General features: G+C 39.1%; 2 protein-coding genes across 3 annotated transcripts; one reads left to right on the top strand and one right to left on the bottom strand.

Annotated features, from left to right (window-relative positions):
• Positions 1–2,411: 2,411 nt before the first annotated feature.
• Positions 2,412–11,537, bottom strand: LOC306826748 (desmoglein-2-like protein). The gene is made up of 14 exons (XM_079348261.1): positions 11,357–11,537; positions 10,502–10,618; positions 9,916–10,071; positions 9,572–9,713; positions 9,297–9,460; positions 8,851–8,985; positions 8,547–8,732; positions 8,180–8,460; positions 7,925–8,067; positions 7,618–7,839; positions 6,362–6,592; positions 6,061–6,188; positions 5,605–5,949; positions 2,412–5,071 (listed from the first exon to the last, which is right to left on the bottom strand). Exons 1-14 carry the CDS (start codon positions 11,408–11,410, stop codon positions 4,079–4,081), a joined length of 3,297 nt encoding a protein of 1,098 aa, XP_079204387.1. The 5' UTR covers positions 11,411–11,537; the 3' UTR covers positions 2,412–4,078.
• Positions 11,538–14,819: 3,282 nt separating this feature from the next.
• dsc2l (desmocollin 2 like) lies at positions 14,820–23,234 on the top strand. Of its 2 annotated transcripts, none has more exons than XM_079347750.1 (16): positions 14,820–15,183; positions 15,390–15,480; positions 15,607–15,815; positions 15,902–16,003; positions 16,344–16,499; positions 16,842–16,986; positions 17,068–17,222; positions 17,351–17,485; positions 17,665–17,850; positions 17,986–18,233; positions 18,399–18,541; positions 19,184–19,405; positions 20,031–20,252; positions 20,532–20,647; positions 20,783–21,097; positions 21,471–23,234. In XM_079347750.1, the coding sequence occupies exons 1-16, from the start codon at positions 15,142–15,144 to the stop codon at positions 21,666–21,668; spliced, it is 2,685 nt and encodes an 894-aa protein (XP_079203876.1). In that variant the 5' UTR covers positions 14,820–15,141; the 3' UTR covers positions 21,669–23,234. The 2 variants fall into 2 exon arrangements, with proteins under 2 accessions (XP_079203876.1, XP_079203875.1); XM_079347749.1 differs by having other exon boundaries at positions 15,899–16,003.
• The last annotated feature ends 1,527 nt before the right edge of the window (positions 23,235–24,761 follow it).

Below are 24,761 nucleotides of genomic sequence, written 5' to 3'. Positions count from 1 at the left end.
CCAAGTCACGCCTGTCAACCCAAGAATTTTTCCACTAAAGAGTTGAACACAAACATCTGTTTTGACATGAGTGACGGCTCGATGAGCAAAATCCTAAAACATTCTTTTTCCACAGAGAGGGAACATGGTGCAGCACGTTTGCCCTGAGGCACGACTGTCTTTTTGGGGGATTTCATTAAAGGTAAAAAGGAAAGAAAAGAATGTTTCTAACTCACCTCCTGTACATTTGGAAATATTCGATGCAAAAACAAATAACAGCAGACAAAATGTTGCCATAAGATGTTTCCCATGTAACAGTTCTACTGTCAACTGTGTTGGAAAAGAAAAGGTATATGTTCATAGGATGACATAATATGTGAAGGACCTGGTATAGTCTCTCAAAAGTTTTCATTACCATCAAATGAATGGCAAGATAAAAACTTTGCAGAGGGGTTAAGCCACATAAACTACTGTGTATAGAAAAATGAGTATAGCAATACTTGAGGGAAAAAAACCCCCACATCTATTGCAAAGATTTTGCTCGGACACAAACGGATACTAAAAATACAAACTGGCAAATAAAAAGAACGCATAAAGTAAATCTTCATCAGTGTAAGATGACAGTTCAAACTATGAATCTTCTAATACTCTTTCAATATGTCCTGAGAACAACAGTCCTTGCTTGTTTCATGAAGTTTCATTGTTAACTTTCCCTGACACTAAAGAGAACTCCTTCTTGCCGTGCGTGATACTTTGTATTCATGGCTGACCCGCATGAAGGCCTCAGGAACAGTGTTAGATAACTACTGCCTTGACCTGTACTGATAAAATATTCAAATCAAACAGCCTTTATGACACACTTTCTGTGGATATTATTAACAAGACACATTGGAGTCCTGCAGTAAGCAGTGAAATTCATACTGATCTCTACTGACAGAACGAATCAGCTCAACCTGGGAACATACCCCCATCCCTTACTTTCTCTCCCTCTCTGGTTGAATGCGTCTGAATAGTATCTGAAATACTTGTAAAACACGTTTTTTTCCCTTTACTTTCGTGAATCCTCCTCCAAGTAAAATCTTTCTTGTGCTATTGTGACGTTAAGATCATTCTTTCACAGAAAAAGCAGGTCTTTGAACTGTGTCTCCATTTAAATGTTAAAGATTAAAGATCTGTCTTTTGTCCAGATCAGCTAAAACCAGTCTGAGGCCCCTCTTGGACTGTACCTGCATTGACTTGTGCACTAATCCAACAGGGAAACCTGATATTCTACTTTCTCTTTTTTGTTTACGTGAAGCCTGGATGCATCTTTTTCAGTCAACAGCACAGGAACCAGTTCTATGGACAGAGGAATGTGTTTTTTAGGAAAAGTTTGAAGCAAAAGCCTCTTGTCCTTTTAACCTTACCAAAGAAGGACATTTTTAACTGACAGGGAGTGTAATGAAGGTTTTCGACAGGACTAGATTATATGTTTTCAACCCATCACACACTTCATCGCCTGTTTGTCTAAATGGTTACCATATGAAATATATTTTGCACTTTTTTTTTTCGTCATTTAATAAATTACATAGAGATCATCTGACAACAGAGGTTGCAAATAAATATGCTTTCTCATCAGAGTTTGACCTAATTCACAATCATGCTGATGGCTACGCCTTCAGGAAATGTTTGGGGATTCTGTTTCACGCTGAAGGACACAAAGACATCCAATAGCCTGTCAACTTCAAAGTGAATAACTCGCTTGTCTCCATGTGGCTGGCACCGAAACACATTTTTACATTCAACTCAGCTCCACTAGTTTGACACATCAATTCAATCCAATGTCACTTGTATGTAAAAAAAAGTTCCACTGGGGTCTCCAGATGAAGTTGAAATCAGCTGATGTCATCTGAGTTAGTGTTGGTTGGGTTTAAATAATTCAACAACAAAATCTGGAACAGATCTGGTACAGAAGGAGGCTTGCAAAACCTCTGGAGCCTGCTCCTCATCTCGTCTCTTGGCAAGCAGCTGGAGTCGACAAACTGCTCTTAACAAACAGCTGAATGAAGCATTGCACTTCTGTTGTGATTGGCACAATGTTTCAGAGAATAGATGTCTCTTGTTTTTCTGCATCAATTTTTGATCCCCATGTTTAATTGTGAAATGAGTTCCAGGCAGCTTGTACTGGATTTTCATATACTTTTACTAAACTGTATCCAGTTTAGATTTACTTAAAAATACCTTTAGCTTAACTTTACTGGGCAATAAAATCAGAGCTTTTTCGTAGAGAATTTTGACAAGCACTTTAAAGCACCATAATAATTTCATTAACCTTTTGAAAAGTGTTTGCAAAATATGTAGTGTATAAATCAGATAGTGGGTCATATGCATTTCTGTGTTTTTATCTCTAAATTGTTAGAATTGTAAAAACAGATTTATGGGTCATGACAGTGTTGTTGTTTGTTTTTTTACATTTGATTTTATTATATCAGCAGGTGCAAAACAAAACCAAAAAATCCTTATCATTACCATGGCAAATACTGATATTTTAGTGCACAATCCGTCTGCTCTAAGGCCATACTGTACATGTTGTCTTTAGTTCATACTGAAAAGTAGAGGGCAAAAAAACAGATATATGGCAAGAACAGCAGTTTCAACCTACTCAAATGATCATTAATTTACACAAGCACAAGATAACACACAAGGAAAGCAAGGTATCTGCAGTTTATCTGGTAATTAAAATTTACATTGGTAAAAAAAAAAAGCATAATTTTATACTTTACATAATTGTACATATTTGGCACTTTAATCTTTTGGAGTTAATAGTTGGATTATTTAAAGCAAGATATTAAAAACCAACAAATAATGAGTACAAATAATAAAAGGAGTGCAAAAATATAGCAAAGAATTGTGTTCTCTGTTTCTAAGCTCTTATTTGGTTAACGGGGTGTAATGACTATATTGTCTACTGATAAAAACAAGTTGAGTCCAATCTCAATGATTTAAATCTTTTCGAGACAGTGGATTTGGTTCTTTTGAAAAGGGGCCCTTTCATTGGCTTTACAGTATAAACAGCATTTATCTCCAATCCAAGCCGTTTCCAAGGAAGCAGCGGCCACCCATAAAACAGCTCCTAATTAGTTACCCTTAAACTTGGTTCAACAATCTCAGAGTCAGCAGGACAGCTTGGCTAGTGTGAAAAATATAAAACAAAGCAAGCCAAGCATCTAAGAATTACAACAATGATAATAATAATAATAAAAAACACAGCACAGACCGCTTAATCTAGTGTTCAACATGGAGAAATGTAAACTACATATCGTTGTTTTTTTGTTTTTTTTGCTTCAGTCACTTGCAAAACCACCATCATATAACTACAGTATACATATATTTTAACAGGACTTAAGGTGAAATACTTGGATTATGGAAGAAAAAAACAGCAGTAAACCGGGTTTTAACAGAATGGTAGAATCATTTTAGGGGTTTAATAGTAGTGTTTTCCGTAACAATCAGAGCAGCCTCTGTCTTTTTCTCCTGCCAGGGGAATTCTCTCACGGAATCCTTATCTTGCCACTACATGATAAAATTCTTCTTTGCATTTTACATTATCCAGCATCCCTTTATCCAGGAAATTAAGTCAGTGGTTTGTAATTTTTGTTTGTTGGGCAGATAAACGCTGTAGGAAGAACAGAATTCCCTTCTGTTATGTTTACCTGGCTCTTCCCGTCTTTGATGAATGCTTATTATGTACCAGCAATAATTACAATGCTTTAAGGACTGACATGTAGTGCCTAACTGATCATTGTTGAACCACAGAAGGATCATTCTTTTTTTTCCTTCCTTACTTGGGTGTAACTACAGAAGTCTTTTAAGGCCTATAAAAATCTGTTAACTTTCAATGTGTTAACCTTTCTAAGTGGTCACTTGACAATATGTTTTGCATTGCAATTTTACAGACTCGACTCTCCTTTTACCATTTTTTCCCCCGTTCATTGCAATCCCTCCATCTTTATCAACATGTTGGTTTTGAAACTCTGTCGTGTACTCTTTTATACTTGAGCATTTGTTGCTTTATCACTAGAAAATAACTTTTTTTTCTCTATGCGTATCACATATTGCACTATGCTCTTGTACTTGACTCAACATTCCTCTCAGTCACTGATACCTTCTTATGCTGCACAACCACTCGATGGCTCCCCTGAACCTTTGGTGTTGCCGCCATAAGAACGTCCTCATGAGACCCACTAGAACCACGAGAACCCAATGAAAAAGTCTGAGTGTCAACCTGCATACCTTGACCTCTGAGCTCCATACCGTGCTCTGCAGAACCATTTCCTGTCTGAATATAGCCCTGCGCTAAGTGTGCACCTTGCTGACCTGATGACCCGCTCTCTACCACCAGAACCTTTCTGGACCTGGATGTTGTTCCTTGTGTATGGCCTTGTGCTACATGCCCCGTGACTCCTCCCATTCCTACTTGCCTATCTACAAGGACCACACCCTGAGAACTTTGGATACCACCAACCTGCACCAGACCCTGACCAAGCCCTACAGAGCCCATTTGACCCACTGCCTGCTGAGTGCCTGACACCAGCACCATTTGCGGCTTCTGTTCGACCACATACATGGGTGTAGTGGCGTAGTACATGGCTGGCTGCTGTACGAGCACTGTCTGACTGGGAATCACATACTGGTCCTGGACATGAACCCTGGGAGTTGTGGCTGAATTCTCGGTGATTCGCTCATCCCGGATGAAGGTGGAAGATCCAGATGCTACATTGGAGGTGTTAAGGGTGTTGATGTTGACATGGTCCCTGTCCCTGAATGTTTCTGTGTGGGTGTGGGTGTGTGTGGAGGGCCTGACAGGTGATACTGGTCTGAGAGGAGGGACAGAAACCCTTACATCAAGCGACTCGGTCACCAATGTTGAACCCTTGCAAATCTCAGCCAGGGTTTTAAATTTAGGCCCAAGGTCATCAAGAAAGGCAAGGTCATTGTCGTTTTCAAGAAGGCTGCAGCAACCTACAGATCCTGCTAGGGACTCCCGCCCCTCGTAGTCATAGATCAGCAGAGCATCCTTCTCGTGGGATTGGTTTGCAGCATGGTTGGATTTCTGCGAATGAAGAACAAAATTATCAAGTAAATAGTGTTGGTTTTATAATTAAAGTGTTCATTTATCCGTCAAAACATTTATGGTTATTGGTTATTTTAACTTTTTTGACTATATACGGATGCATTGCAAGAAATAGATCTGTTGTTTGATGGATATTATTTATGATAACATTACTGCTGTTTCTGTTTTTGTGTGTTTTTATTGAATGAGTCTTTTTTCTGTTTGATGCTTTGTTGTGAAGCCAACAAACATTTAAATCTGATTGATAAATTTACTGATTGATTGGTTGATAACGGCTCAGCTGTGACAGAATGAAACAGTTTTGTCCTCAAACAATGCTCAATCAAACTCCCTGATGTTATGTCTTTCAGTCACACTGTTTAAGGGACAGTCTGGGCAAATTATTTTTAAGCTATATAAACTCCAGACGTTTCGGCTAATGCTTGCTGTTATAATGGACTTATCCTAAGAATTTAAAGGAAACAAACAAGAAATACAAAATCACACTTCAAACTGTCACTTTAAATACGTACACTTGAATAATACTCTCCGAGGAACTCTGCAGAAAGAGCCATCCCATCGTAGACCCCTTCACTGTGTCTGGAGTGAAGATGTTCTTGTCCAGTCATCATTCCAGCACCCATGTAATCCATCTCCATTTGCCCACTGTACTGGTTGTATTGATTGTACGTATGCATGTTCTCAGTTGTCCGGATGGAGCCACCTAAGGCTACTCTTCCACCGGCTGCTCCTCCACCGGCTGCACCTCCCAGTTCAACAAGACCTCCTAGGTACCCCTTTCCCCCAAAAGTGTTGACGTTCTTGGCATTTATTGTGCCACCATCAACCTCCACGGGGGCAGGGAGAAGAGGAACTTCCTGCCAGAAAAATGTGAGATCCCGTCAGAGATGCAGCAAATAAAAGCAAATTTGAATACAATAGTCAACATATTGTACAAGAGCCCTTCCCATCAGGACTAATCAAAGTACCTTGTCTTCTCCCTGTCCTTCAGTGTGATATGAGATCAGCTGTTGCTTTGTATCAAATGGAATAGCTTTGAAATTCCCTGCAGCTGCAGCTCCTCCACACAGGCAGAACAACAGCAGAAGGGGAACCACTAAAAAAATCAACATATATGACGCCATGTCTTAAGAAATTACTTTCATTCAAAGAGAGATTAAACTCATGGCAAGAAAAGTAACTAATTATTGTGCGACTTTGAAGGAGAATGTTATTGATTTATATAAAACAAACAAAAACAAGCAGAAAGTAATATCACACTCTACTCACGCAGTAGGAGCAGCAGTCCAAGGAGCAGAAGCAGGACACCTGATGCTCCAAAACCAGAAGTCTTTGTTGAGCGTCCTGCACACAATTTAGTGTCGGCAGTGCAAGTACACACAATAACGTCCATGACTTGAACATCAGTACAGGACTTTCCCTGCTGGTCCTTGACCTTCACTGCAACTTTGTAATTTCCTGGCCACAGGTTGGCTTCGTCTCGCAGAATGGCTGCAGTTTCTGAAGAACGATAAGGCAAACACTATTTTCAAATGTGTTGCACAACAAGAAAAGTATCACATTTAACTGAACGCACAGATAAGGCCAATACAACTGATTGATTAGTTAACACACAATAGAAATCGCTTGAAACTGGAACACTAGATGACTAATGACAAAAGTCATTTCTAAAAATATTTTTTAATAACATATATAATGCACAGAACTATGCAGTGGAAAAGAGATATAAAAAATAATACAAGTATTAGGTGCATTATATGCATAAAACCCTTGAGGTTATAATGAAACTATCTTTGCAGAGACCCTTATAATTCAAAAACGTTTGTGTTATTCATAAAGATTTTGTAACATCAGAAGAAAATAAAATTAACAATTTCAAAAGATTCAAAGTAGGGGACTCAAACCTACTATGAGGAGTTTTTAAGAGGTAACTAAACAGGCTAAACTTATGTACCTGAGGCTCGACGACTGACAATGTCTATTGTGTTTTTAATCATCCATCATCGCTGTCAACGGTCTGATTACAACAGGGTGACTAACAACATGCTAAGTTTAACTGGTATGGTTTCACATAAGTAGTGTGTAAGCCAGTGAAGACAGAAGAATTCTTAAGAAAATATAGTACACACAGATATACAGGACACAATCAGCCAAGGATTTATGACGTACGACTCATCTGAGGGGATAAAATGAACACAAAATTGACATAAATCTAGCTGTTTAAAAATGACGCATAATCAATTTGTCAAAATCTACCTCTTTAATTGAAATTCGTACATTTTCCTTTTTTTATATATATATATTTGACATTTTTAAATTCTATTTTATATATTTGAAATATGCTTCTTATATTGTTTTTCATTTAATCTCTTGTAAGTTTTGTTTTATTTCCTTTGTTAAATATTTTGCACCAATACACCCAGTCATATTCCTTGTATGTGTAAATGTACTTGGCAACAAAACCCAATACGGATTCTGATAAAAAATAAAACACTTAAGAGCAATACCTTTTTGAATAATCTTACCATTAAGAGGCTCAACATTCCATTTCCCCTGGCTTCTCTCATGATTCACAGTAAAATCAAATGGCGCTGAATTCGGGAAGTCATCTTCATCTACGGCTGAGATATAGATGACATTCTCGTCAACGCACATGGTGTGAGTTGTAGCGGTCAATTTGGGACAGTGATCATTAAAATCCTCCACCTGAATGGCAATTGTTCCTGTGGCCGTCTTTGAGGGACTGTCTGCAACCCAGACCAAAGAGAGATCAATATTTAACCAGTCTGGAGAAAATTGGAGAATAATAACTCTGATATTTCCAGAACTCACCAGTAGTGATGCATATAATTTTGGCATAATATGTTCCATTGATCAAGAAATGTGACTCTCTGTCTGGCAGTTTGTTCAGCCTGATATCTGCTGTCTTTTCATCAATAATCAACCAGTTGTCTTCATCGTGGAGCTTGGCATATCTGTTGTTATAAAATCCATGTTTAATCTGACAAAAGCTCGCTGTGCTTGTAAATTTCATCTATTCAGAAACAAAACCCATTTGCATATGATTTTTAAAATTCGTGGCCGTACCTTACGTTGGTGGCTGTTTGTAGTGTGTCGCTGTCGATAGCAGCATATGTGGTGATGATTTGGTTAAGGGACACAGATGTGTGGTCTTCTGAGATTGTCACCACTTTGACACTCGGTTGGAAACGGGGGCCTTCCTTTTGATTGACCACATTTATTTTAACAGGGTAGTTTTTAGAGGTTATTGACCCTCCTGATACGGAGCTGCTGCCAAAATTATATGCTGCTTTGTTGGAAACTGCCACCTTCAAGTCAAGTGTCTTTATTTCCTCGTAGTCTAAAGCCTGTAGATTTAGGATATGGAGATGACATTAGCCTTCAATATGTACAAAAATCATATCCATTCATTTTCAGTCTCTCTTTTTTTTACCTTGTTGATCATGATAATTCCTTCATTGGTCTTTGAATCAGTAGAGATGCTGAAGTAGCCGCCTTCATTTCCTGAGATGATTTCGAAGACAGCCAGCCAGTTCTCAGTGTAAATTAGATCCATGTCCAGAGCTTTGATCCTCATCACTTCAACACCGGCTGTGTTCTCCTCCACACTTCCTTCATACTGCAGGTAGAACATGCAGCAAATGTTTCTTTTAAAATGCTTTCTAAAATCTATGAAGCTGATTTTTTTTTTTTTTTTGATGAAGAAGTTTTGTTTGGTGAAATTGTGTCACACTTACTGATTCTTTTTCCAGGGTCGGGATGTTGTCATTTATGTCCAGAATTTTTATCTCGATTTCTCCTGTTCCTGTGTTTCCTCCTGGTAGTCCATTCAGGTCTGAGGCCCTTATGGTCAATCTATACGTATCTTGTCTCTGAGAAAACAGATTATACAATGCAGTGATTAATACAATGTAGTTCTATGGTTTATGCTAAAACATGTTTTGAGGTCTTTGACTGGGTGAATTCTGTTAACGATGAAAACAAGAAAGTTTACAAAATGAGAGGAGTATAGACTTATCCATAAACTAAAAGCCAAGGTTATCAAAGCAAAGTAAGACCGAATGGAATATGTACACAGGGTGATTACTGTCCAAAAAGATTTTACTTTTTAAAAGGTTTTTCCAACAGCAAGTAGTTGTGACTTATTGCAAAAGAATCATTTCAGGTAAGTGAAGTGCCTCACCTCCCTGTCCAGAGTGTTTTGTCGAACCATGACTTCTCCAGTCTGAGAGTTTATGAGGAACATCCCGGCAGCGGTACTCTGCCCCACGATTTTGTAACTGATTCTAGAGTGTATTGTGTTCTCTTCATCAGCATCAGTGGCTATCACTTTCATCACAACAGTACCTAAAAAAAACACCAGAGCAATGAAACAATACATCAATTTATTGATTACAGGATTAAATGGAATACTCTCAAATGTTACAAGTTTACAAGAACACTAGGAGCACAAAGTACCTGCTGAACTTGATTCATTCACATATCCAATTTGTTGTACTGCAATGATTGGGGGGCAGTCATTCTCGTCCACAACGGTAATTTTAAGGTCAAGATCCTTTTCAGCTATAGTCCCGTCCTTATATTTAGCCAAGCCTTTTAACTACAAAAATAAACATCATAGTTCTTAATATCACTCAAGTGTTTAGCTTCATGCTAGGTCATACAGCTGTGGAAGAAATTAACAGACCATTCAACATTGGCAATCTGGCAATAAAATTCCCCTAAATTTCATTTTAGTTGGAAGTTTTTCCAGAGCTGTATGTCCTTAAGATGTTTTAAATCGAATGGGTGTTTGTTCTTACATAATAGAAAGGGATCTTTTCTCGGTCCAGGATGGAATAGATCCTAACAAAACCAGTCTTACGATCAACCTGAAAGACACCTTCAGGGGCCTGGTCAACACCAGGGCCAGTGAGATAATACATTATTTCTGTAAAGTTCTCCTTATCAGAGCGGATCTGAAAAATAAATGGAAAAACACAACACATAAAAACTTAATTGGATATCTAAGACATGATACATATATTGTAAGTTGAAATGCAGTTACATCAGTTTAAGAAAACATTCCCTTGCTTGTTTTCTATCAAAGCCAATAGTTGGATTGGATCCTACATACCTAAAATCACCTGCGCTATGACTATAGATAAAGAACATAAAACAAAGATGTCATGTTTCGCAATAAGAACAAAGACGTATTCATTGTCATGAATACTACATTTTGACTCATTTTGAATGTGTAAGTTCCCCAGTATCTGTGCAGCTGTTCCAAGTAAAGTTACTCCCTCCTAAATATGATGCCATAAGACAAAGTATTTGGACTTACTTTAAAGCGTTCTTATATTGTTCTGAATTAAGTATGGTTTAAAGTTTAAACAGAAAAGTACACACTCTGGCAATGCTCTGAAGTCCAGTGTAATCATGGTTCTCCTTCAGCTTTCTGGGAGCAACGATCCACTCTCTCTTCTGTCTGTGGAACCCATGTCCTTCTACGCTCACCAAAACAAGCTGCAAAGAAACAAAGGGGAAGAGACCATTTTAATCAGTATCAAAAACAAAGTTATCCAGCTTTACACATTCCTTTTGCATATTTACCTGCATAAAATGAGTTTGACACATTGAGAATCCAAGGGTTTTGTATATTTCCTTATAAATGTAATCATGGAGCAAATTCATTCTCTTTCTGTATTTATTAAAAAAGTGAACATGTCTTGTAATAATAATGAAATAATAAAATACAAAAATAATGATAAATGTACTGTATTCTTCAGTTATTTGTATTAACTATTCAAAGGGGAAAAATGACTTTTATTCCTTAAAAAAACACAATTGGAAACATCTTAGGCTACGTCATCAATAATGTTAAAAACGACATGATAGTGGCCTCAAACTTCTTTTCGTGCCTCTTCATTTTTTTCCAACATCCGCTAATCCGGGAAACAATTAGGAAAAGCTGCTTTGATGGAGACGATACAAAGAAAGAGTTGTTCCGTCACCTTTCAATACAATACATGAGTGTCCATGTAAACAGAGACTGCGCATTAACTTTTCATTTCGTTCCCGTGCTGCATGAACTGTGGTTCAAATGTTACTTCAAGCAACAACAAAAAAAGAAAGAAAAAAAAGAAAGCACATCTGGGCTAAATATCCTCCATGGAAGAACCACACCTGTTTAACATCGCTTACAATACAAACAATAAAGTCGTCTACATACGTCTACAATATGAAGCGGAGACGTTTGCTCACCGTTATGAAGGACGCGAGGAGAATAAAAAGGCAGCCTTTGAGCAGTGGAGTCATACCGGCTTGAAGAAAAATAAAATAGTTAACCCTCCTGTTGAAGTGAAATGGCGTGAAGTTCACACTAACTGTCGTCTACCGTTGGTTTCGTACAGACTTTGACCCTATGGCTGGGTTGGGACTTTTACTGCAAGGCGGATCCCTCCCTCCCTCTGTTTGATTGCTCACAGGCGACTGCTGATAACAGGAGAGAAGGCAGGCATTATGTCCTGTGCTGCATAGCTGTAATACTTGTGTTCAGCAGCCTATTGTCTCTTAGGAGGATACAAAAAACAGACAAGACAGTGGGGGAAAGTTACTCTGAACTTGCAGCAAAAAACATGAAAAGCACATTGACATGATTTATTGGAAATCCATTGGTGCAAATGTGTGAACTGGTATTTTATGAAAAACCGTTTACAAACATTATAATGTATAAGCAAATGAACTTTTGAAAGTTGGGTTAAGATAAAAATAAAAATGAATATGTGGACTATTGGCATCTCTTTGGATCATCTTTCTCCCTCACCTGTTAAACTTTACACGTTGCCTCCAAATTCCAGTTTCTTGGTTCGTCAAGACTCTGAAACACAGCTGCTGAACATTTTGCTGCACACTAGACTGTGTGAGTGTGTTTTGTGTGTACGTGTGTTTGTGTGCCTATAGGCATTGAGAGTTAGTTTAACAGAAAATAGGTCTATATTGGCAGAGAAAAAAGGTTTGTGTTGCCAAGTAACATGCAACGTTTACTCCCAGTGTCGAGGTGGATCAGGATGTCAGTGTAGTATCAGTTTTATCTCTTCTGATGAGGCTATTATTTATATTAGAGGAAGTTTTATGGATTTATGTCAGTATATCAAATTCACCTCTATTCTTGTGTGTTTTTCACTCCCAGTGAGAGGGATTTTTACGAGAGTAATAAAAACATTGTTTCTCAATGTTATCAGTATCTAACAGTAAAAGCTGCACAAAGGTGAATGGGTGGTTTCAATGACACATTATGATAGACAAGATGATAATATTGCACTCTGGAAAGATGCATATGTTATAAACATGCAGAAACTAACACTTGATGTACTGATGGGCTCAAAAATATAGATATATCAGATTAGGTTGTAAAAAAACCTGTCTCGACCAGCACAGGCTGAGTGTTTCATTCATTATGAAAATGCAACAGAGCAAGCCTGTTACCATAGGCATGTTACCTGAGTTGGGTGTGTCAAATTTCTGTCCAGTTTAAGTGACCAAACAGCTTTTGTAGGATGCGTTATCTGTCAACACAGCTCTATGCCAACCTGCAACTGGTGGGACCAGTGGAACAGTGGTCAGGCAACACTACAGTAAAACAACTTTAAGACCACTTTAAGACAACGAGTGAGGATAGATAGAGAACAAGACCATCAAGATTGAGACTGAAGTGGGCCTACTCTATTTTTTTAAATTGAAATTCCTAATCTGAATCAGTTCACTATAACAGCTCCCTCACCTTCATTAGGGTTATAATGGCTGGTTTAGTATGATCTTTTTTTATGAGTTTTAACAACTTTATGGCTGTTTCTGGAAACTGTCATTTGGAATCATGTCAAATCTAATTGTGTAACACTGAGAGGTGTATCTGATGTCTTGTCCACATGAACTACGTCGGTAAATAAACTCTTCTCACTACTGCAGTATAATTCCAAAGGAAAAAAAATAGCCATGAAGTTGTGTGAAGAAATCATATGCAAGAATGTAAATGAGATTGGCTGTCTCCAGACATACTTGAAAATGACATATTTATTGCTGGATTTTTGTGGTTGCGTGCTCCAGATAGAAGTGCCAACTCAAACCAGAAACACACCTGGTAACTGGAACACTTCCCAATGTTTGGTATCAGTGCATCTCAGTATGCCCATGTGTTGAAGAATTACGCACCAATGACCACATAGCTATTAGTCACATGATTTTCTAAACAGACACCAGTGAGCAATTTGTCTCACCCGAATACGAGCCCTCACGCATGACGTGAATGCCCCTCCCTGCTTCTCGCTGGCGTTAATTCAACAGGAGTGGAGAGAAGGGTGGAGTAGTTGAATCAAGGGCACTCAAAACACTTTCTAACCCCCCCTGGGTTGTGCAGTTCATGTCACTGTCATAAAATGAACTGGAAGTGTCTTCTGTCACATGTTGTTAACGCATTGTTTGAAAACATTTGTCATGAGCCCTGTGGCAATTCCTGTCAGCACAAAGGAGACGCTATCGTCATGCAGCCAATTTACATACATTTGATCAGATTTCACAACATGATACACCTGTTGTTAGACAGGAAATATATAGATTTGTCAAATTACAAAGCTAACATCTATTCCAGTTAAAGCTGAATACTATGAAGACATAGAGTAGTGACGCATGGACAACTTTTGGATGTGACAAAATTATGTGTCAAGAGTCTTCCTGAGAACTTAATCACATCTGATTTTCTCCAAACTTTACCACTAAAGCAGAACAGTTACAAAGAAAAGCTTTTGTTAAATCAGAACACCTCTGTTGTAACTTCTGTAACCACAACAAATGGAAAGTGTGGGAGGGTAAAGTCAGACTTAGTGTTGCATTGAGAATAACTAGAAACCTATAGGCTAATCTGTTTAAACCTATACTATGTCCAAACATGAATCCTAAAAGATCATTTATTATTATTTCATCTTGGGAGAGACTTCAGTGTTTTCACTGTTAAGACTCCCAGACTGAAGACTTTTCATTATGCTCACACCCCTGACTCACAGCAGCTCAGTCTTCCTGTCATTTTGCACCTTTCCTGTTGCAGGCAGACTTCCTATGAATGTATAAACAACATCTACTCCATTTCAGTCCATCCAAACTGGACGTCATGTGCTAACAGACAGGGGCCAAGAGTTAGTGGCTCTGACAGCCCTCACTTTTTTTATCAGTATTTTATAGAGATAGTGAATGCTTCACTGTGGGAGCAGAGCCTCCCCCACAGCCAGGCTTTATTCAACACACATTCCAGTGGCGTTAAGTGAGGAGCCCAATTCTGTTCCTCTGAGCAGAATGCTTCAGTGAAGCCGCAGAGGAGAGAGGGAGGAGCAGGCAGGGGTCAATCTCTTGGGAGAGGCTTCTCAGAAAGATACTTCTGACAAAGACTGACAAACCAGTGACTATCTTATGGATGGACAGAGGCATTGCAACATTTTGCATGCCTTTAAAAAACAATAGTCAGCAGAAATAAGAAGGCTATACTGTCCCTGAAATACATATTTCTGCCGTTAAATCTCAGATGGTCCAAAAAATGTCTATTGCAAGGAAAATTATATGGTGTCAAGCTTTTGTTTTAGTGCTTTGCAACAGTCTGAAAGTGATTAAATTATCTGGAAGAATGCTTCCCCCTGCTGGCGGATAGCCTATTTACCAACATCTAGGAATGTCCTTGTTCAGCACAACAGCAGCACACAACACGTAGTGAGCCCTGCCCTGAAGGTGCTTTGCCTGCTGATCCTTCCCATGCAGGGAGGTTCACAGGCTTGGGTGTGGTATCAAAGGTGTGTCTTTCTTTTTTATTGACTCACTGTCGGGAGCGACTGACACTGACACTCTGAGCAAAGTCCGCTTGACAGAAGGCGCGAGTGGACGAAGAGGCGAGGACCTTCAGTTTTGGGACTTTTAACGGCGACACCAATCAATCTCCTGTCACTCCGTGGACGTCAAAACTTTCACACAGCTTCCTTCTGCGGGGCCACTTCAAAGGGCTGCCAAACATGGCGAATGTTTTAATTTTCAACATATTCCTGGCGTTGTTGGTAAGTGCTTCCTCTTTCACTGTGCATGCATTGTATCCTACTCAAAGAAAACTTTTCTGCACTTCAGATATAAGAGTACACTTTCATTCTATCCGTACTGAGGTGGATAATGTACCTATTTACCAAAAAAAGAGGCCGTTTTCTTGAAACAAACAGTCCTTTATTCGATATCTGAAAGTCACTCGACGGTTGATTTCCTATTTCAGATCCTGTCCGGTGTGGAGTCGTGTTACATCCCGAGCTCTCTGAACCTGTACGTGCCACACACAATTTCGGCTGGACAATATGTTACAACAGGTAATTAAACGATTATTTCCTCTGTAACCTTTTTTTTTTTTCTTTCATTACACCTTTAACCAATACCGTTTCCAATATACTACCCTTTGTAACCACATTACACCTTTCCCTCTCTCGTTTTCTCAGTGGAATTTCCCGACTGCGACTCCAAGTCAGTACAGCTCAGTGTACATGATGACAGTTTGAGAATATACAGTAATGGTACAGTCGAAGCTGTAACTACTGTGTCAGTAGCCACAACCGGGCGGATATTTCACGTGTATGTTGAGGACAACACTGGCCAGCAAAGAATGGTTGCAGTGCACCTTTTGGACAATACAATGCAGGGAAAGAAGGTACGTTTTTAAGCAAGATTGTATGCGTTAATGGCGGAGATATGAAGGTCAGATTGATGATGAATTTTTCCTGCATGTTACAGCAGCCAGACCAAGTCTTCCTCAAGCGCTCCAAGAGGCGTTGGAGCCCCCCTCCCTTCAACATATTGGAGAATGATGTTGGCCCTTATCCTAAAGACATTGAAAAGGTAATCATCAAAGCTTCTTTGACATTGCACTTTATGTAATAAGCATTACACTCAATGACTTATAATTCTTCATAGCTTTATTCAGGATCTAAATCCTCAACTTCTCTTCCTTTCTCCTTGCTGTACTACAAGTTTTCCCCCCCAGATTATCTTTTTCACACACCCAGACACACCTTGTTCTTAGAACATTTTTGGCTGACTCTTCGCAAGGATTAATTCACGTGCTTTGTTCTCACTTGCATTTCCAGATCTTCTTTTTGAATGCACCTCTAATTTCTGTCCTCTTATGCCTGTTTCCTTGGCTCAAAAAACCCATCATTAATTGTGTTTTTTGTTCTAGATTGTGTCAGACTCGGCATCTGATCACGATGTGTACTACACCTTAACTGGACCAGGTGTGGATCTTCCTCCAGTGGGAGTGTTCACTCTTAATCCGAATACTGGGATGTTGACTGTGCACAGGAGTGTGGATCGTGAGGTTTACCCAAAGTTTGTTGTAAGTGTGAAATGAGCCGGAAATAAACAATTGACTAACCTTCCAAATAGTTTGAAAAACTGTATAATTTTCATTTTTAATATTTAATTGTGTGTACTGTCACATACAAATCAGAAATATTAGTCAAAAGTTGAAATCCAAATCTTTAGATGATTAAAATATTAATTGTTGGAACAAGTGTGTAACTGTATTGTTAATTGTTTTTCTTTGATTGCTCGAATTTGATATTAAAGTGAAGATAACCTTATATATTTTAATTCATAATCTGACTGTGAATCTTCATTTGATATACTTTGCGCCTTTTTTGAGTCATCCTTGTGTAATTGACGGTATTCTTCACAGGTCATAGTCAGAGTTTTCAACAAATTCACAAATGCAGAGACAGACTTGCCCTTAGACATCGAAATACTCGTTGATGATGTGAATGACAACGCTCCAACATTCAAAGACCCTCTGAAGTTCACTGTGCCAGAGAAAAGCAAAGCAGGTAAGAAATATGAAATACAAAGCTGTCATTTTACAGAGTGTGACTTTAAGGTAGAGTCTAACGAACTCAATGACACCACAGGTACAATCGTGGGGAAGGTGAATGCTACGGACAGAGACCAAGAAGGAACCGACCACGTGTTAATCAACTACTCTCTCTTGAGTAACACAGACCTTTTTGCCATTGAATCAATGTCAGGCGTCATCACCACAAAAACTAACACTCTGGACAGAGAGGTGAGCAGTTATTTTACTCCAACATGGAAAAATGGAAAATGGATAACACAAACGCACTATCCTGGTTTGGCTCAGCTTTAAATTACGTTTTCTTTTTCTTGTCTCGTTTTGTCATACTTTATCCTCAGGTGAAGGACAATTACGCAGTAATAGTACAAATAAAAGATATGGGAGGTGCAGCCAATGGTCTATCCAACACAGGAACAGCAGCCATTACTCTGACTGATATCAACGACCACCCACCAACTTTTACTAAATCAGCTGTAAGTGATTTGCAATGATTCGCTTCACATAAGGATTTGTGACAATAACATTTCAACTGCATATATGGCGTTTTTTTTAGTCACTGCACTGCAAGTTCACAGTGGGTGTTTTATTTTAAACTGTTTTGATTTAAAAATGTAGCTGTCCCGCAATTGAACAACTTCCCCTTCTCTTTCAGTATCAAGCCAGTGTCAAAGAAAATGAAAGTGAAAAACTGATCCTCCGAATTCCCGTGGAAGATAAGGATTTAATTAACACACCAAACTGGATTTCAAAATTCGTCATCACTAGTGGAAAGGAGAAGGACAATTTTCGAGTTGACACTGACCCCAAAACAAATGAGGGTCTTTTGTATGTCACAAAGGTAAGACTCCATGTGATTATCATTATTAGAGGGAAGAAGAAATAATGACTTTTAAATAAGACATCTAGACTTTGTTATAATGGAAATTTAATGTCTTTAACACACACACAATCAACTCCCTTCCTGTTGTTACAGCCCTTGGATTTTGAAAAGTCTCCAAAAGTCAATCTTGAGATTATGGCGCGCAATGTAGCTGACCTTAAAGGCACCACGGCGACATGGCAGACCATCCCTGTGAATGTAGACGTCGCTAATGTCGATGAGGGCCCAGAATTCACAGCTCCTACAGTCCGCTACACCGTCAAAGAGAACACACCAAACGGCACACTGATAGGAACTTACAAGGCAATTGATCCAGAGACCAAAAGCAGCGACGGCATCAAGTAAACAATCTTATTAACATTCGACTAAAAGAAATGTGTTTTACAGAAAATCCTCAAGACCCCAACATACATTTCTGTTGCTCCTCTTTAACACTGGAGGGCAGACTTTCACTGCAAAGTCCAGGGTTATACTAATACATAAGTACTTGTCTCATTATTTCTCAGGTACTTCAAAGTTACAGATCCCGCCTCCTGGATCAACATAAACAAAGATAATGGCGAGCTGAGAGTTGCAAACACTATTGACAGAGAATCACACTTTGTCCAGGATGGAGTTTACAACATCACCGTAAACGCCGTTGATGCTAGTAAGTAGCTTGTTGTTATTGCTGCACTTTTCTATTTCCTCTTTGTGCAAAGATACAGAAATCCAGCAGTTATTATGTCAGAGTAATAATAAAATCGTATTTCCAGTGCTTCCATAACTTGGCTGAACCTTATTGCATCGTCATAAATCACCGGCTTTGACACAGCGTCAGGGTTCTTTACTCACATTTTCAACCCCTTAAAAAACGGTCCATCTGTTGGGTTTGGCAAATTATTCATCATGTTGTTACAAAGGAAGCTGTGGTTTCGAAAGTGTCTCATCTGCATGTCATTTCACCTCAAACCCTTATTGGCATTGATACCACGCCAAATGGCATTAAGAAGTCCAGCCCCACCCTCGCTAGAATCTGTCTCAACAAACTTCTCCCAGCTTTGTCTTACCTGAGAACACCTGTTGACGAGACGAGATGCGATGCGACACGACTAGTCATTCGAAATGACTCACAAGTCTCTGGCATGACAGTGATACACGTGCTGCTTAATTTTGCACATACAGTGGGGTGACTCCCTGAGTGAAACTAAAATGCAGCCAATTAAGTCAATCTTGTATTCTTTTCCTTAGTAGTACCAGCATACCCTCAGTTGTTTAACATATTTACTAATGTCATTCTAATGGGTTTCAGGCAACAAGAAAGGCACAGGCACAGTCATCATTGTGGTGGAAGATAGCAACGACAACATGCCGACAATCCCCGATGGCGAGCTGATAATTTGCGAGAAGGAGGGAGAGTTGGGCTCCGTGCTGGTTTTGGCTGAAGACAACGACGAGAAACCCTTTTCTGCTCCCTTCAGCTTTAATCTGCCAGAAAATAAAGATGGCATTTGGTCTTTGACAAGATATAATGGTAAGTATCCATGTCCTCTACATGTGCATAGTTGAATTATGTTTATAGGGCATTTTGGATAAATATTCATTCTTTATCAGCGACTCACATGACATGTAGATTACTGGCCAAATGTTCAACAGCAGTGAAAGAAAAGCAAACATCAAGACATCCAAGACTCAGGTTTCTAGTCATGAATTCACAGTCTCATAAACATGTTTTTTTTTCTTCATTAAACTCAATGAAACTTGCAACAGATGTATTCATTAGTAAGCAAACAAGCCAGCAGCAGGCCTAACTGACATGTTGTTGATGCTGATACCAATATGAGCTGTGATAGAAAAATAGTTCACATGGTGTATTTCAGAAAAAAAGAAAAAGCAAGACCCCACTTTAAAACTCCTGTATTTCACCTTAAAGAGCTTTTTTTAAAAATCCTATTTTACTTAAATAATAAACATCAACATATACTCAGTGTTGGTGGACTCCAGTTCGTTTTAAAACATTTCACATCAATGGATCTTTATTATTTATGCAGTTTATGTATTGCTTACTCAAGTTTAACGTCCAAGTGTTGCATTGTTATTTTCTTGGACAACTGATATCTCCTCAGAATTTGAACACATGTTTTTTTTTTCCTCATTAGGCACAGCAGCTACCTTGAAGCACCTGAAAGAGCTTCCTAGAGGGATACACAATGTTCCCATAGACATTAAAGATCTGCAGGGCTCTGGCGAAACACAGATAGCCAAAGTAAGGATTTGCCAGTGCAAGAACGGCGTCTGCTTGGCCAAGGAGAACTCTGTGTCGTTGGGGCCACTGGGTATACTGACTCTGCTGTTGCCTCTTGCCCTCCTCCTCCTGCTCTGTGAGTACACCCACCGTCATTTTTTTTTTGCTGAGAGAATTGTGTAGATTAGAAACAGGAATTTTGACCTCATGAATGTGTTAAAGCTGAAGAAGAGTGATAGAAAGGAAGAGGTTTGTCACTGAATGATGCATTGTGCATTAGGCACAGATGTAGCATTCTACGCTGTACAATGCCTTTATGCTACCTCGGATAATGCTCTCTATACCTGCAGAGCTGTGTAGCATAAATGCACTCGTTGTGCACTCATTTTCTGATATTTTTGCATTGTTATCACAGGCCTACTCCTCGCCTTCTTCTGCGCAACAAAGAGAGACAAGGTGGAACTTGATGATGTGGGAGATAGTGGAGGAATCCTTCTCAAATCAAACACTGAGGCCCCAGGGGAGGAAGTGGTGAGGAAATTATGAAAGCAGCTCCTTGGATTATATTTTAGCATACCCCCCCCCCCCCCCCCCCGCCCCCGCCCTTGTCATTTTCATCCTGTTTTTTACAGTGCTTGATATTTCGTTTTTGTTTTTGCTCCGCAGGATGCAAGTCTCATTAATTATCCCACCACTATTACCGATGCAGCAGTGAAGGGCTCAGTCAAGGGATTGAATGCAGGATGGCAGGGGACCGCTAGCAACAGCAACATGGGAGGCATGAGTGCACATGACATTGGGATATATACGTCCGGTGTCAAAGCAAACGATCTTTATTCTGGCCAGTATGAGAGCCAGTACAGCTCACAGTACAACGGGGGACAGATGCTTGGTAGTGGTGTGGGCTATGACAACAGGTTCGTCACCCAGGACTCATCTTTTCTTCAAACCTGGAACACAAATGGACGCTACCTACAACAGGTAAAGTTGCTTTATAATTATTTAAATGAGTTTTGGTGTTGTTTTTAATGTATTTAATAGGACAACTATTTCTGAGATTTGAAGCTGGCAGAAAAAGTGGTAGAAATGAAATATGTCTTGATGTGTACACCTTCTTTTCTCTGAGGTTTAATAACCATGATAGTATCCTCACTACAATTTAATATTTCTCAACTTCTTTGTGAGACCTATTATTTTTTTCTAACTTGTTGGCGAGGTGTTTGTTCTGAGTGTAATATCAGACTACTGTTCATATCCTCACAGCTTTGTGTTTTCACATGGTGTATTTTGGACCCCGCTCATAGCAATGTCAGTTAATAACTAGCTTCCTCTCCCCTTCCTCCCTGTTTTGCAGAAACTGCCCTATCTGGGAATGGAGGACGACGGACGGTTCGCCGAAGACATCATACACTCCTACGGGTACGAGGGGGCAGGTTCTGCGGCCGGTTCTGTTGGGTGCTGCAGTGACTACGGAGACGATAATAACCTTGACTTCCTAAACACTCTGGGACCAAAGTTCAAAGGTCTGTCAGAAGTCTGCAGAAAGACATGAACAATGAAGCCCAGAAATGAGGCTGTTTACTTTCCACGGGACAGGATGCAGAGAGGCCTTGGATCTGAATGCTTGGTGTGCCCCTGAACATGAATAAGAAAAAGAGCAAGCAGGTGGCGTCAATGTGTGCGCACTGCTTGCTTTGCTTTTGCTTATTGCCCCCACCCTGACCCCCGCTTTTTTGGTAAAAGTCATTTGCACTGAAAACTATGCGCATGCAGTGAATTGTACATAGTTTGTGTTGTGTGTGATGTATTACTTGCTGTTAGAGTTGTTTATTCAACCTTCCATACATCAGCTGTACCTGCATATCCTTTTAAAGGGTTGCAAAAGCTGGTTTTACAAGTTGATATTAGTTATTGTTGTGTGTGGAGGGTTTGCAATCAATAATTATGGGTAATTTGATGGTATCGTTGAGTCTTTCATCACCATGAATATTAGTTTTTCCATTTGTTTTAGTAGTTTTTAAATGTTTGCAAAATTTAAGAGCTTTGTATATATTTTTTAAAGAAAGAACAAATAAATAACATGTACGAAAAAAAAGACAAAAATCATTTTTCCATTTTCCAACCAAAGTGGTTCATTTCAAATGAGATGTGAGTGTTGACTATCTTCTCCTGGGTTTTCCAAGTCACACAGTAATTATCGGTGCAAACACATTCCAGAGTAACTCTGGACCGCGTTGGGCGTAGCTTTAGCTCGGAGTGTCACAGAGGTCGTTGCACCATTCAGACAGTAATCCTGTCAAAGTCGGCACAAGGGCGTGAAAGGGAGGAGTGAGGTGTTACTGGCACAGCCTATAACTGTCTGAATACAGTGCTGACACTCAAACAAGAAATTGACTTATTCATAAAAAGTTATTGAGTAAGCCAGTTAAAGGGAATCAGACTGTAGTGTATGTTTCTAATTAACAGAATGTTTCTGTTAACTTCTGCTCAGGCTAAAGCATTTCAAAGTAAAACTGGAGCCTAGGCATATGCGCCAAACGTTCAATTGATAGCTGCAATGTTATAGTGTTATATTTGTATATCATGTTATATTTGAAACATTAACGGGTAAAATGAAAAAAAAAAAAGCTTCGTCGTACTACACTGAAAGGTAGCAGGGGATACTGGAGAAGACACAGTTGTTCATTGTGTTGTACTCTGGTGAATGATTTACTGGGTGTGGCACTGACATTACACAATATCAAGGGCACAATGTTCCACCGATTAGCGCATGTTTACCTCTTCTGCAAAGCAAGTTGGTACACTTTCAGGCAGAGTGTCATCGTGCCCTTTCTGCAATTATCCAGTTCTATCAGTGCCAGCTGACCTACATTTAAAATTCACTGTAACTGTGATTAGCTTTTGTTTTGTTACCAATAAAATCATTTCTTAGCAGTTGTCGCTGTTGAAACAGCTTTTCCACAAGGATGAAATTCATTGAAGTATCCAATCAACGTCACCTGATGAATTATTGATTATTAAAAAAGAGCTGGAATTCTGAAGATAACAAGCGACGTGACTTTATGCATATACCTCCATAAATAAATAATGCTGTATAGCAAATGTATGGAAATACAAATTGAAATTCCAGATGACTTTGTGATCTCATTATGCTCATTCTGATGGATTATTAAGTAGAAAAGAGTAAAAAAAACAAATAATACACCAACCTTTGTAAGGGCGAAGCACACAATGTGCATTATTGTGATGAATCCCAAATGTGAACCTCTATATATAATTATCAGGTCCAGAAAAGACCATCTGCCATGTGAATGTGGTGATGATGAGTATCAAAGATGACAGCAGAGAACGAGGAGAGGGGATTCAATCGTGGAATGAAATCGTCTTCCCAGGCGATCAAACACTGGAATCTTGTTAAAAAATACAACAATGTTATCTGCACAGATTACAATAACACTGACACTGTTATGGGAGGATGTGAACGAGATGTGAACATCAAAAGGTTCTTGCTCATAAATCCCACCGGGGCTAATTAGGAGAATCTTGAAAAGTCACTTAACTTAAAAATAATGAAAGAAAGCAGTTAACCCAAAATTTATCCACCCCGAGCACAGTGAGGGACTTTCTATTAGCCTCTTTTTTCAACAATAAACAGTCTTTATTCCTATTAATTATGATTAATTATCAGCAGAAATAAAGGGCTTTGTGCATGACTGGTACCCAGGACCTAGGAGTGAATACTAGGAGTGAAAAAAAAAAAAAAATCATCTGGCTCCAAGTTTATTTATAGCTGCATTCTATTCAATGGGTGTGAAATGTATCATGTGAGTCCAAAGAAGAAAGATTTTAACAGCGACGCTTTATGTGGCTTGAGTCTTTTATTACATTTAGATTAAACAACGTGGAAAACAAATAATATGTGTATAGTCCTACAGCACCAAACAGCAAGCTCAGTTGTTACACTATATGGTGTGCGTGTGTTTTTGAGTGTGTAAAGAGAGCAGCACAACTAAAATACCTCAGCCACAAATTAAAGGACAACAAAACAGAGTTTTAGATAAATTCTTCAAGGATTATCACGGCCATCCTTATGTAAAGCAATGACTGTGATAAGCCCTGTAATTCAATAGAACCGCTTGTGTGTCCGCCCTTATCAGAGCTGCTTGAGCCATCACTTCCAGTCACTTCTGTGAAGATGCAATTAATTCCAAAGCAGTAGCGTGAAATTAATTTATTGCTTGTAATTAGTTTTCGGCATACTGTGAAAACAATCTCTTCAGATAGGCTGTTTTTTTTTTTTGCCTCCACCAGAGAGTCTAAGGACACTTGGCTCCATCAGAGTTCAATATGGAGTGCCTGCCTTTCAGCTGCCAACATGGTGGAGCACAGAAAACGTTTTAACCCCCTGTTGACTCTGTCCTTAGGATTCATAGTTTAAAATTCATAGTGTGAGATATTTTAGCTCCAAATGACACACAGGATAAAGTAGTTTCCTTTTGTTGGCTTGGGAAAGCAGAAACCAGGTTATCTATAATTAAGGTCGGGTTTCTTAATAATTTAGTCCTTGAGTGTGCATGTTCCTGCTTGCAACAAGTCTTGTGATGGATTCATGAAAGCAACCGCAATTATGCTTCGTTAAGAATGA

Source organism: Symphodus melops, assembly GCF_947650265.1.
Source record: "Symphodus melops genome assembly, chromosome: 7".
NCBI classification, from domain to species: Eukaryota; Metazoa; Chordata; class Actinopteri; order Labriformes; family Labridae; genus Symphodus; species Symphodus melops.
The sequence above is the reverse complement of the archived record's forward strand: the minus strand, read 5'-3'. Positions and strand labels throughout refer to the sequence as shown.